This window comes from Macaca fascicularis, chromosome 17, assembly GCF_037993035.2.
Source record: "Macaca fascicularis isolate 582-1 chromosome 17, T2T-MFA8v1.1".
NCBI classification, from domain to species: domain Eukaryota; kingdom Metazoa; phylum Chordata; class Mammalia; order Primates; family Cercopithecidae; genus Macaca; species Macaca fascicularis.
In genome coordinates, this window is record NC_088391.1 from 24,976,376 (window position 1) to 24,991,205 (window position 14,830).

The following is a 14,830-nucleotide window of genomic DNA, read 5'->3' on the forward strand; positions in this document are numbered from 1 at the left end:
GCTTCCCAAAGGGCTGAGATTACAGGTGTGAGCCACTGCGCCTGGCCATGGTCATGGGTTTTTTATTCTTTTTTTTTTCAATAGAGCACCTTTCCTGGTTGGTGAAGGTGCAGAGCTGGATGTTTAGGAAATACGCACAGCCTTTCAGGAGAGCTTCCTTGAGTTTTGCTGATTGGCCTAGATTTTGTCACTGTTTGTAGGACCGTGAGGTGGATGGTGAGCTCACCTTGGAATGGCCTGGAAGCATTTCAGTGTTTTGGGGTGATTGCTTTTCTGTTTGTGTTTCATTTTTTAAATCTGTAATTCCCAGAGTTGTTTGCAAAGTCAGATCTAAAAATCAAGAAATGTCTACCTCCTGTGTACTAATGGAAGTTGATTTGGAATCAAGGAAGAGGCAGAGAGAATGGAAGATTCAATTACTTCCTAAATGGGTGGTAATCAAAGCCCCCAACTTTGATACTTAATATACGCTTTTCCCATTGGCCCCCTTGCAGAGCGTGCACAGAGTCTATCTTGTCTACCTCTAGGCTAATAAGGAACTAGTTCAGGGATTTCCTTCTCCCTCACCCTGTAGGCAAGGCTTACGTGGGGCTTAGCTCTGAGCTGCCAGAGAAAGAGGTCTGAAAATTCCCACTCCCCTCGGAGGGCCCTGAAATGGTGGCCCCCTGCTCAGGCAGCCAGGGGAGATTTGCAGGATGAATAAATGCCTCCCCAGGGATTTGCTAGGTAACTCCCTGTCAAGGCTGGGGGCAGAGATTTAAATATGAATTACCATCCCAGCCAGGCAGGGATTTATCGAATGAGCCCCTTTTGTGCTCACGGGAAGATTTACACAGCCACCTCATCAGCACCAAGCTGTGGGGACTGTGACTGTGTGACACTCAGCAGTGGGAATGCACCACATTGGCCTCACAGCCAGCTCCAGTACATCTGTCACACTGATGAGGTCCTGTGTCTGGATCTGCCAGGACGACCTCCCCTTGCTCCTCTGTCCCTTCCGCCTTCCCCTCCTATATCCAAATGACAGAAGTCTAGTGTTCCCTCTAGCACCAGGTGACAGGGACCTCCTACCTAATACTACTCTGCTATCTTCTCTGGACTCTATTTAAGATTTTCTTGCTTCTCCATCAGAATGCAACTGTGGCCATTTCCAGTCACTTTCCTGCCTTCTTCTCTCTTGCAGAAGCACCAGCTCTCTTCTTCAGGTGACTTTACCTACTTCTTTGATCCTTGTGGACGCTTGTCTCACCAGACGCCTGGCTCTAAATTTAAGAACCTAACGTTCATCCAAATACCCCCAGCAGAATCTCTCAAGGGAGGCTATTAAAAATCAGAATGCTGGCCTCCACTTGGACCTCCTGAATCAGAATCTCTAGTTCTGGGGCTCAGAAATCGAGTTCTCCAAGTAATTCTCAAGCACACTGACATTTGAGAACCAAAACCCTGGATCCCAGGGTTGGGGTTGGGCTGGGTTTCTCTTCCCCTGCTTAGTTTCAGGAGGGCCACTTTCTCCCTTCTTTCAGGGAAATCTCTCTCTCCAGCACTCAGCAATCATGGTGCAGGTCTTTGAGGGTATTTTGAGGGAAGAGGTGAATATCTAAGACACTATAGGGGTGCAGAATGGCCCCAAGAGAGGACTTGGCCTGAATAGTATGCTGCCTCATGAATATTAATGCTGGCCATGCGGTCATTTTTGATCACTCAGATCAATTCAAGGCATTTGCTATAAGCCTTTGTGAGAGCAGGAAACAGGTCTTGGGAGTAAGGAGGCAGGGAAGAAGATTGAGGTTAAAGTGAATTGACAGGCAATAGGATTAGAACTCTGCTCAATCCTGATCTTGCCAGTAACTAACAGTGGCCTGAAATTAAAGAATTAAACCATGAAGGCTGCCTTGACAACTGATCTGATAGGCCCAGAAGTAAATTTCAGGGGCAGCCTTGTCAGGCAAAGGCAGGGAAGAGCAAAGATAAGGGACCCTGGGGTGCTTGGAGTGGGAGGGAAGCCCTGTCTCTTTCTTTACAATCCAGCAAGAGGCTTTGGTGTCTCCACTCAGGGCAGTGCCATATGCTGGAATAGTTCCGGGGGCAGGTTAGTTGCCAGGGCTTCAATTCACCTCTGGTAGCACTTTCTTCCTTACATTCAATTATGACTTTAAAATGGAGGCAGAAAAGAACAGGGGAGGAAGATAATGAAGCACAAGTCAAATGTGGCAGCTGGCAACTTCCTGATAATTGCACTTTCCCTCGTAGCATTTCATTTCTATTCCTTCATGCTGCACAGCAGCTTGTGGAAGGAAAAGAAACCCGTCACAGAAACAACTCCAAAGGGTCAAAGGAAACAATATCCAATGCAATTTAATGACATTTTCTATGAGAGACAGGGCAGAGATGAAGTAGCAGTTCGAGTTTGTTCAAATTATTGTCTTTAACATTATAAGAAAGCCTAGAAAATTATATCTACACTAATTCAGGGCAAGTAAAATGCTTCTCAGTTTCCTTTCTCTTTCTTATCTCAATACCCTAAAAGAAAAGATTGAAAAAGGTTGAGGAGTATTTATAGTATAGCGGCCAAGGTGAAATACTTTCAGAAAATATTGGAAAAGACTAATTCTAACCCAGGTGGGTAGTTCATGTGATGACCTGATTTGGGGGGAAATTAATGTTTGCCTACACTCGATCTCTTGGATCTCCTTTCAGTGAAGGTTTTCTTCAGCTGACTATTTTCCAGGTGAACACAATGGGGAACTCACCAACTCTTGAAGAAAATCTTATGATTTCTTCATAAAAAAAATCTTATGATTTTCTTCATAAAAAAAAAATTCTGAAATTTAACAATCTGACTAGGAGATTCCACTAATGATGCTATTTGCAGCTGAAAATCAAAGTCTAACTCTTTGGGGTCCCACCCACGATCTCTTCCCCTTTCCCTTAGAAATGCATCCACGTAGGAACTTAGCAGCCCTCACTTCTCCATCTCTTCCACTGAAACCACTGGGATCAGAGTAACTGATGCACTATTGACCTTGAAGATTCTGCCTGCTTCAAGGGACTTAGCTGGGAGTTTCCAGTGACTCTTATCCTGGTGGAAACTGTGCCCTGGATTTAGAAAGAGTATTGGTCTGGGTAGGCTATGGATTGTGAACAGGGTCCTCACTGGGTTGCAATAAAGTGAAGTGGCCAAGTAGGAAAGCAAGGCCCTGGGCCCTGTTCTTCATGTGACGTTCCTTGGCTCATTACATTTTCCGTCCCTCAGTGTCATGCTTTACGGGGGTCCCACTTTTGTGGTAATATATCTTATGTGGTGTTTGACACCACTGCTTGCTGTGTCTCTTGAATGGTGGATATTTCCAATTTCTAACTTCAAAGTAAAACATTTCTTTAGATTAGGTTTTGGCCAGCATGTAAGAAAGAAGTAGGGAGGGTGACCTGTAAGAACAAATAATAGGAAATCTGAGCTTTATAGAGCTGGTTTTGCTTTTTGGATTGGGATAGCCAATAGGCTGAGTTTGCAGAGCCCAATTTTTCCGTGAAAGCCACCAAATAGAACTTTCCACACTAACAGCAATAGGGAAGTGTCCGGCGGGAGAGCAGAGGGTGCTCTTTGGCAGAAAATGCTCTTGAAGCTGCTTAAGCCTCAGAGTCCCTTCTCCAGAAGAGTTTGTGTTTTCCCAACAATTTGCTGTTCCGCTGACTTGGCTATCATTTATGCCCTTGTCAGTATGGCCTTCCAGGGCCTTGCTTCTCCTTCCAAAGTCCCCTCTCCCACCCGGCTGTGCTCATCAGTAACATCTAGGCAGTGGTATTAAGTCAGCCCTCTGTGTCCACAGGTTCCACACCTGTGGATTCCACCAACTGTGAATCAAAAATATTCAGGAAAATAAAAAGAAATAATACAACAATAAGAAATAATGCAGTATGAAAACTATTGACATAGTATTAGGTATTGTAAGTACTCTAGAGGTGTACTTACAGTACACCTTACAGCACTTACAGTACACCTCAGTCAATACACTTAGGTATTGACATTGTATTAGGTATTGTAAGTACTCTAGAGGTGATTTAAAGTATATGGGAGGATTGCGTAGGTTATATGCAAATACTATGCCGTTTTATATAAGGGACTTGAGGATCTTCAGATTTTGGTGTCCACGAGATTCCTGGAACCAATCCCCCAAGGATACTGAGGGATGATTGTACTGTTAAGTGCTTAACAGCTGGCTTTCTAGGGAGAAAAATCCCTATCTAGTTGCATTTGCTAATTTCCATGGTGTGAATACTTCCACCATGGCTAATTTCAAGCAATCACCATGACGTCACTCAATGTGGAGCTGGAAGATGCAGTGCAGCATATTATTATATCGTATGTTCATCATGCAGATGTGATAGATGTAAATAACCCCCAGAGCATAGAGGATAAAAAGAGTAGTGAAATAATTAGGAAGTGATCAGTTTTAAGTACTTTCAACCTTTGCTTTAAATATAATTTATTTAATTGTAAATGTATATCATTTTTAATACTGACTGTACTTAAATAACAATCAGCTTACAAAATTCCTGAAAGATTAACAACCAGAATGCAAGCCAACTCTAGTACTCCACTAGGTCTTGGGCTGAAAAAAGAAGGAGAAAAAGGAGAGCTGAAAGGCCATATCGAGTATGAAAGCACTAAAAGGCCTCTATGCCATTCACACTTTATGACTCGGTCCATCTGAGCCTTGGGTCCATATGTTTATAGAAATGACATGGTTGCTGTTGGTCAGAAGCCATACGTGTCCGGTCCCAGGCCCAGCTCTGCCATTTGCTAGCTGGGTGACCTTAAGCAAGTTGGCTAAATTCTCTTAGCTTACGTTTCCCACCCGTAACATGAGTACATAAAGAGCACCTGCTTGCTAAGGTTGTTATGGGGATTACATGAGCTACTATATTCAAAGTACGTAGCCTACTGGATCATATAGAAAAGCCTCAATAAGTGGTAGCCATGAGTACTATTATGATTACTATGCTGATCTAGTCCTAAAATGTCCAGAGTAGCCACAGCTAGTGATGGGGTACACCAGGTACAGATTCATGCAGATACTGATTGTTAAAGACAATCTTCATGTGGCCTGACCTCCATTTCGGCATCAACCATGTATGTAGGCTCAGCCTCAAGGGGAGGAATGCTCCTCTCTCCACACCTCCTGAAAAAACCTCTGGCAGATGCCTGAAGTTCAGATACTCGTAACTGTTAAGTGCTGCTGTCTCTCTAGGCCTTCTTTTAAAAGGTAATTACTCCTTAGAGAGTGAGTCATTAACTCTAGCACCTTGGTGTGAATGAGGCAACCAGATCCCAGGGTTCTGTGCAGGGACTCCTGGGACTCTAAGATGAGAAACCTGGGTGTGGGCAAAGGGATTCAGAAAGGGCTTGGCACACTGAAACCTCCATATGCAGCCCACCCACTTCCTGGGCCCCCTGCTTCCAGGTGGACTAGTGTTTTTTTTTTTTTCTAAAGAGATAGGGTCTCACTGTATTGCCCAGGCTGGAGTTACAAGTGGTGCAGTCACAGCTCACTGTGTCCTCAACCTCCTGGGCTCAAGCCATCCCCCTGCCTTGGCCTCCAGAGTAGTTAAGACTACAGGCTTGTGTCACCATGCCCAGCTGGTTTTTTTATTTTTTGTAGAAATGAAGACTCGCTATGTTGCCCAGGCTGGTCTCAAACTCCTGAGCTCAAACAATCCTCCTGCCTTGGCCTCCCAAAGTGCTGGGATTATGAATGTGAGCCACCATGCCTGGCCTAGTTCTTAAAGCAGAGATGCTTCTAAAAGCAAATCCACTCCAATCTTTCTCTCCCTGCTCCCTCAACCATCCCAGGACCAAGACTCAGTTGATTCTCAGGTCCTCAGTCCACTGGTGAGCTGGCAAGACTGCTGAATGTTTCGGGTCAGTCTTGAAGTAAGCTTTAAGAACACCAAGTGTGCAGTCAGTTGATCTGGGTTTTGGTTGTGGTCTAACCACTTGATGTGTGACCTTGAAAAGATCACTTCATGTCTTAGAACCTCTATTCTGTTGGTATATTGAGGATGCTAATGAGGATTAACCTGAGACTCAAATGAAAGAACCGTTCAGAAACTATGAAGCTCAAATACAAACTGCTGTTACCATTTTCTATTCCCGATTCTTGGTTGCTAGTTTGCTCCTTCTTCTCCAATTCTTCACATATGGACATGGAAAGGCCTTTGGGGGAGCACCATAGCTGGAAGAGAATAATACACTTCCCATGCTTTGTCCTAAAGGTTTCTAGGAACCAACATAAGAGTTCCCATCTGGGATCACTTATTCATAATACAGTCTTGTGTGCAGTGAAAATAACCTGAAGTCATTCCCAGTGTGGCTCAGGTAACTTGGCACAACCGGAAGGCAAAGGTGATGTCTGCCGGAGCCCTAAGGCCCTGTGAATGTTAGTTATATGCTTGGTGAGGTTTTGTTTGTTGATCTGGAGCACCTGTGATGCTACACAAATGCTTTCAAAGTGGTTGAGTCTCAAAAACCAGGAGAGGACCAGTGGCTTCTAAAGGCATCAGACTTACAGCCAAGGGGGTCTTAGGTTCTGGGAAGGGGATTGGGGATGCAGTGAGAAGGAAGACAGCCAGTCTCTCCACGCGCAGACGGACCAGCCGCAGGTATCCTTGAGCATCTGTGTGATTGGGGGGGAGTGGCTGGTGCCCTGGCAGAGCATCTGAGCGCTCAGAGAACGAGCAGGCCCCAATCCTTTCCTTGCGACTGCAGCATCTGACATGCGCCTCCATCTGTGGCGATGTTTTTTGCCCCTCTCAGGGCTCTGATGGAATGCAGTCTCGGCCCCAGGGGCCCAGCGATTACTGTGTGACCAGAGCAGCCTCTGTTATTAAATCTCCTATTGACTGGCACCACCCTTCTGGGGCGTGGGGTGTAAGTTGGCAGCAAAAGTGGCTGCCATTAACCCAGTTGTTGGGGGAAGGGTGTTCTGTTTCAGGATCAATTATTTTTGGTGGAGAAAAGATTGTAGATGGCCAGCCAGGGCAATCTGCCTGAAACTTAAGTAGTCACTTGGAGGCCCGCCAGGACCCAGCTGAGGGGGTGAGGTGCAGGAACAGGGCATGGAGAGTAATGTCTGGTTGGCCAGAGCTCCACTGGGCTGTCATGAGGATGTGCTGGGGATGGGTGCCTGGCTTCTGCAGTGTCTGGAGAGCAGCCAGAGGGGAGGGACAAATGCGATAAAAAGGAGCTAGAAGAGGTCCTACTGGGAAGGCTTAAAGGTGTCCAACTTAGAAAAGACAAAGTTGACTAAATATGCTGACTTTCTTCAAATACACGAGAGACTTCTACAAGAAGATGTTGATGACTTGTTCTGACAACCAAATAAGAGAAAGCAGCCTGCGCAGAGGCAATATGGATCTCCGACACTGTGTCATTCACACTGCAACAGGTGCTGAATACAGACTTGAGCCGTGGTCACATCTGTGTGCTGAATGGGACGGTAGGAGCATTTTAGAAAGTGAGGAAAGGGAAGAGAGCCTCTCAGGTTTGTAAGTGATGGCCAGCCTGCCAGGTCAGAGATCCTGGGTGCCGCCCTCTGAGTTCTTTGCATTTGAGGCTGAGTCCTGGTTCTGCTTTTTGCATGATATGAAAGAACTGCACCCTAGGGAGGAACTGATGGATTTTATAACGTGATAATAAAACCCTCTGAGGAGGGAGTGCCCTCTCAGAGATGGGAGATTAATTTTATATTCTCTTTTTCCTGTTACTTTTCATCCCCACCCCCTCTTGCCTATTCTTTTCTACTACTTGCTCAACAGAGGGCAAAGGGGTTTTTAAGAAAGCACCAAAAATCTGAGGACTTTGATTCCAGAGCAGGAGAAGATGGCACAGCCTGGGAACAAGGTGACAAGAGCCCGTCACAGGAAGGTGGGCCTCTGACCACTCTCCTGAACCCCAGCATCAACCTGAGCACTCAGCACACAATGACACCTCTAAGCCAGTCTCCAGCCCTGCGGTGGAGACACGATCTCCTCGTGCACGGGTAGCTCAGCTTTGACCTTGAGATTCCTGGGAAGGTGTCAGAGTCATGTCTGGTTGGTCTGAAATGTGATCCATCTCTGAGCTGGGCCCATTCCCCAACCTGCTGAACGCACAGGTTCAGATTTAGCTTGCTCTGAAATAGACTGAAAAGAGAAACAAGAAATGATTCTCACACTAAGCCTCCTTTCAACCCCAACAGTCTGCTTGATGGTGTTTTGATCCTTTCGAATGCAGCGGAGAAAGGAATTGGAGGTGACAGGAAAAAACTATTCTGATTAAATCTTACAAACGTTCCATAAAACAACACCAACAAGACAGGACAAACGTCACACCAAGATCTTAAATTACAGGATGTTTACATAATATAATGCCCATGGCAGACAAAAACTAAATCCCACAAAGTACCTGAGACAAAATAAAATAAAATAAAATAAAATAAAATAAAATAAATAAAAAAAATAAAGTAAAATAAAATAGAAAAGAAAGGAAGGAGAAGAATAAAAAGGAGTCTGGAGTCCTGGCATTGGGAGGTCCGAGTGTTTCCTAGGGAGGCTGTGTGGGGAGCATCCGTGGCTCCTGGCCTCACATTTCAGCTTCTGAGGGTCGGACCTCTGTCGCGGTGATGGCAATCCCAATGGCAAGGCTGCCATTGTCAGAGAAGAGCTGTGCCAGCGAGGTGTTGAGGACGAGGCAGTCCCCGTCCGTAATCACTGAGTCCACGCACTCAAGGACAGACCGGGGGGTGGCCTCCCACTTGAGGCGCCGATGGTTTCTGTTGAGCTCCAGGCGATAGGTGAAGCAGTCGGCCTGGGTGGGGGTTCCAATCAGCATCATGGTGGCAAAGAACTGGGGGTGACCTTCATGCCTCTCCTGTTTCCTCAGCACTAACAGAAAGTGGTGGCCGAGGCAGGAGTGCATGATTATCCAATCAGCCGGCGCGGGGAGGTGCATGTCCGTGGCCAGGAAGACGATCTCAGCTCCCTGGAGGATGTCAACACTATGGATCTGCCGCAGGTGCGGCACCACCACCTCCAGGTGGCCTTCCCACTGGCAGGAGAACAAGGGACACATGCACAGGCAGGGCGTCACCGGGGCGGCGTGCAGCCCCATCTCCTGGTGGTGAAGGTGGTGGGGGTGGGCGTGGTGGCGGAGGTGGTGGTGGTGGCGGTGGTGGCAGTGGTGGTGGGAGAGATGGTGAGGGTGGAAGCTGCCTTGCTCTGGAGCGTTCTGAGTGACGGCGCGCCGACTGGACACATACTGTAAGGAAAGAGAAGAACGTCAGTGCCGGGGTGAGGCCCATTTCTCCCTGGCCGCCACTCCCCGATGTTCAAAGTGTTAAAAGCAGATCCTCCAGTGCAGGCTGAGAAAGATTCATTTCTTAAACAACAACAACAAAAAAAAACAAAGGCAGAGCGGGCACCTTGGGGTTGGGGGGTGTTGAGATTCTGAAAACTCAGTCCAAGAAAATGCAGTATTTATGCCTTTCTGGTTCTTTAATAAGATACACAAGCAAATGGGCAATTTCCTCCTCAAGTAACATGCAGTAGGATGGTCATCAATCATAAAGAACAAAGACAGCCTTTTTTTTTTTTTTATGCTTTTTTGATATTGTTGATATTTTTGTGCAGGCAATGGAGGTCAATATATTTTTTTTCTATTTTATCATAGTTATTAATTTTGGAACGAAATTTACATAATGCCCATTTGTCCTTCTAGTGTAGCCAGGGATTGATCTGTCTTGGGCGCCCTTCTCCTGCGTCCTAAGGCATCTGGTGGGATGCAGAGCTGACTGTGTGCAATGGGACTACAGTCCCTAAGGAGAGAGTCCCCGCTGTGACTCCTGAGACCGCCGCACCAGGCACACATCTACCCTATTTCCAGCTCTCTGCCCCAGAGTAGCTTCCCAGAGCCTCATCACCAGGCAGCCTCCACCTGGAGAATCCCCCCACCTTCTGTTCATCATGGCAGTGTGCCCACAAGTGCCCCCCAAAACACCAAGAGCTGTGAGGACACCTTCTGATCAGGTGTCTGTGGACATTTATTGAGCATCTGCTGTGGCCAGGCCCTTGCAGGGATACAGCTGTGAGCACAACAGATAGTGTGTCTCTTGGTGTGGGTGGCACAGACATTATTACACTTATAATTAATTACAGTTTTGACAGAGGTCCTGCATGTGACATGAAGACCGTGATTCATATTTTTCAGTTGAAGGAAGCGGCTTCAGTAATAAGGTGACAGAGCCTGCAAAACTGGTAAGTGAAAGACTGGGATTCATTTTCACGCCCCCTGACTCTGAGCACAGGAGCACACCCCCATCCAGTGAGGCCTGCCTTCAGCTCCCTCCTCCGTTTCCGGAGTCCTTCTTTTCTGTAATTAACCTGCATGATCTAGGTCGCACAGGGGAGGTGGCAGCTCTGCAGTGCGCTCCAGGCACGAGTCGCTCACCTTGCAGCCGTTTCCTAGGCTGTCCTCAGGTAGGGAGTGTCCCTTCTGCCCTAGCTCTCCAAATGCTTTCTGGACTTCAGATGCCTTTGGGCATTTGCTTCCTCACCCTGCTTCAGTTCATTCCCGAAGAACAGAGGACAGGGGTGAAGGTCCCCAGCCACTGCTGCCGCCAGAGTTTCTGTCTCCGCTGACTCCCTGTGGCTCATAGTGAGCCAGCCAGCTTCCTTTAGGGCATTCAGGACACACATACATGTACATACATGCACAGTCATGCACGAAATACACATGCATGCATGCGCACACATGCTCAGGACACATGTGCACACACACACACCCCCCCCACACGGTGCACCGGGATTGTCACCCTAGTGATGGAGGTGACCTGGAGGAGGCGGGGGCAAGGTCAGCTGTCCTCTCCGGTTGTTAGTTCCATCTGCTGGCTTCTGCATTTTTCCCCCAGAAGTGTGTTCTACAGGGGCTCTTTGAGTAGCGCCTGTCCTGTCCTGGATGGGAGCTGCTGGGCAGTCTGCTGTCCTCCATCCTGTAACTCCACCTGGTTCCCCTTCCCCAAGGGGAACAGTGTGTCTTCAGCTATGAAGGAACAAGCTGTGTTCCAAAATCCTGCTAGCGATGAGTCTGGCTTACCCCTCAGTGTTAAGTATGGGGAAGGAAACTAACTAGTATGTAGCATCTCTAAGTGTCAGCTGCTATGGAAAGGAGGTATTTTTTAAATAATTATTTCATTTAATTTTTCACAGAAAAGATCTATTTCCTTATTAAAAAATAAAAATCTGGCTTTGTCCCCACCTGCCTGCTGGTGGCATGGGCCATTTAGTGACTGGGTTGGGGGGGTTTCTCCCCTCTCCTGGGATCATGCAGGAAGTCCAGGACCCACACCTTCCATCAGCCAGGATCAGGACCCTCCCATGGACCTTCCCACTGTCTGCAGGCCCGGTAGGCAGGCAACTTCTCCTGTACTCAAGAGGACCTGGTCTTGGGCTCTCATGAAAAACCCAGATGGTGTCCCTCTTCCAGTCTCCGAGAAGGCCCCTCTCTCCCAGTCTTTACAACAATCAAGAGAGAAACATTTTATGTGTGTCTTACAGATGAACAAACAGAGACACAGAAAGACTGAGTCACTGGCCCAAGTCACACAGCTCATAAGGGCTGCAGCTGGGAACGGGGCCCAGATCAGTGAACGGTGACAGATCGTAGACTGGGAAGATCACAGGCTGGAGGTCAAAAGACTAATCTGTTTCACTGTTTACGTGGCCAGCAGCCTTCAGTCAGTTCTCTTATTGGCAAAATATTTATCTCAAGGGCATGTTAGAAGATCAAATGAGAGCATCCCTGTAAAACGGCATTACAAACTTTGTCAAGTGTTACCTCGAGAGGGCATTTCCATTTAGATGTGGTTTTGGGTGAAGACTTGACAGCCCTCCACTGCAGTCTGTGCCTGCCTGTCTCCATTCTGATCAACTCACTTTCACACACGAGCAGCAATCTGGGCTGAGCACAGGCCACCACAAAACCTGGAGAACCCAGTCTCACACTTGGCCTGGGACCGCCAGTCCCAGCGCTGACCTGTGAGGACAGATAGAATGTCCCGAAATCCCCATTTACAAATAACCTCTGGGCTTTCCCCTATTCTTTGCCATTTCTCCATATTCTTCCTCAGATCTATTTTCCATCTTCTCTGTCCTGACCTGGTCAGCGAATGTCAGAGATGGGAGGTCAAAGTAGTAGGGAGGGAGTGGGAAGAAATACCTGGATCTTCCTCTCTCCGCCTGCCAGTGCCTTCCACTGGTGAAACCCAAGCACAAACCTACCAGCAAAGGGAGTCCAGCAGGTGCACTCAGCAAAGGTTGGCTCCCTTTGAAAGTGGTACTGGGTCAGGCGGATGGGTGAAGATGGGTGAATGGAGATATTTGCACTTGCAATATCTTGTAGCATCTTATGTGATGCTGCTGGTTTGAACAGGCTGGGGCTCCTGGGCTGAGTTCTGATGGGGCTTATGGCAGGGGGAGAGACCGAGATTCTTATAATTCATTAAGCCATTCAGCATCCACGTACACGCCACCATCATGTGCGAGGGGCTGAGAATACTGAACAGAATAAGCTCCTTGTTCCTGCCTCACTAGCTCACTGTGATTGTGTGAAAGCAATGCAGAAATGCAGGGTACGCCAGGGGCTCTGAGAGCACCAAGTGGGGGAGGCAGCTGTTCTAGCCAGTGTGAGGTGACATTTAAACTAATTGAAGCGTGAAGGGTGAATTCTCTAGCAGAATAGGCAAAGGGCTCGCCGACAGGGAAAACAGCAGGTTTGAAGGAGCTGGGTATGAAAGAACATGGATGTTCAAGAAGTGACAAGAAGTCCCAAGTGGCTGATTGATAGGGAATCCGGTGGAGATGGAGAGGAGATGTTGGGTCATCATGCCCAGGCCTTGTAAGCCAAGCTGAGGCTCTGAGATGGCACCCAGTGCACGGTGGATATTAGCAGGACTATCCAAGAGACCCAGCTATGTGCGTTAGGGAGCTCCTGTGGGTAGCACGATGCCCCCTACGCCCAGCAGCACAGCCTGCTCTAAGCTGCTGCTCAGAATGGGGCCAGCAGCAAGACCCAACCCTTGTCTAACCAGCAGACCCCAGCAACAGTCATTCCCCTGGACTCTCCCAATGCTTCCTTATGGCTTCATCTTCCACTAGCTTTTTGTTTTTTAATTGCTGCCATGTTACAAAGCAGCCAAGGGTATAATCCAAAGAGCCCGAAGTGAATAACTATGCAAATAGAGTGGAACGTGATACACTTTCTGAGACCTGTGTACTTGCTGTGCCCTGGGAAGGCGCTCAGAATAAATGCAACCTTAATTTTTTATTTCTTCCTGCTCCATCTTCTGATGCAAAATACGTTTCATTTAAACGATCCTTGGGTGAGTGAGGTCACAGGGCTGCTGGCAGGGAGAGGGAATTCTTTTAATTGGCAAAATGCTAATTGTTTCAGAAAATGGATTCCAATCTTCCTATCTAATACAGTGGATGTGTGAGTAATTACTTTCCTTCACTAAACTGTTAATGCAACATTAGTGATTACACTAATTAAAACTAATGAACTCTTACAGACTGATAAACCCCTCAGTCAGTCAGTGGATGCCTTTCTTCCATTGGCTGTGTTTAACTTCCCATTTGGAAGAGAGATCTTGAATTAACCTTTAGAATAATGCGCAAAATTGGGTTTAGCAATGTTAGGCTTTATAGGCTGGGGATACTACTTTCTCTATGCATTAGTGAGGCCATTTCCACCGAGGGTGTAATTGAATTTAAAAACACATTCCTTAATTTGATCAGCCACACTCCCATGGTTGGTAATGGCTCTCCAAATCCTGGCTTGTGAAGGCGAAAACTGCCTCTGGAATACCCCATGACCCTTTCTCTGGCCTCTGCTCCCTGGGGTCAGCAAACTCACTTAGAGGATTGCTTTTCCTTTCCACTTGCTTCCAGGAACATTGCCATGCATTTTAGCTGAAAGAGACTTTTGCCCCCAATTCTACGTGGCAGGCACTTGCTTCGAGTTTGCTCATGCCCTTATTTGTGAATATTAATTAACTGAAGTTTTTAGTCCTGGGTGAAGTGGGGAAGGCAGCAATGCTATCGATGCATTTCACACAAAGGGAGAATGAGCAGGTTGGGGTGGAGGGTAGGGTAACATTTCTGGGCAGGCATCAGTGTACTGAGGTAAAGTCCACGTCTGAGCCAAGTTGGGAGTCAGGTCTGCTAGGAAGGGAGAAGAACTGACTGCTCCAGGACTGTGCCCTGCACACAAAACTCAGGAGGACTCTAGATGCTTCCAAACAGGTAAGAAATAAGTTAAGCCAAGAGAGAAAACAACAGGAAGACTTTTACCACATGGGACAGGAACATCTTAATTAGAAAATGTATCTTACACTCCTTCTCCTCCATACCAGATTCAGCTCTTGCTATGTAGATGGAGGAGATCTTCATGTGGACAGTAGGAGCATCTCTGCAATTTCCTTTAAAATACTTTAGTATAGAGAATGTGATATAAATCTATCTATCTATCTATCTATCTATCTATCTATCTATCTATCTATCTATCTATCCATCCATCCATCCATCCATCCATCCATCCATCCATCCATCCATCCATCCATCCTTCTATCTATCTATATTTTGAGACAGAGTCTCACTCTGTCACCCAGGCTGGAATGCAGCGACGTGATCTCAGGTCACTGTAACCTCCACCTCCTAGGTTCAAGTGATTCTCCTGCCTCAGTTTCCTGAGTAGCTGGGATTACAGGTGCCTGCCACCATACCTGGCTAATTTTTGTAT

At 47.0% G+C, this 14,830-nt stretch overlaps 1 protein-coding gene across 1 annotated transcript in view; it reads right to left on the reverse strand.

Moving 5' to 3' along the window:
* Positions 1-8,360: 8,360 nt before the first annotated feature.
* SIAH3 (siah E3 ubiquitin protein ligase family member 3) overlaps positions 8,361-14,830 on the reverse strand; it is a 68,148-nt gene continuing 61,678 nt past the window's right edge. Inside the window, exon 2 of the mRNA XM_005585797.5 lies at positions 8,361-9,295. Within this exon, the coding sequence (XP_005585854.1) occupies positions 8,621-9,295 (675 nt within the window). The 3' untranslated portion in view covers positions 8,361-8,620. The remainder of the gene's footprint in view (positions 9,296-14,830) is intronic.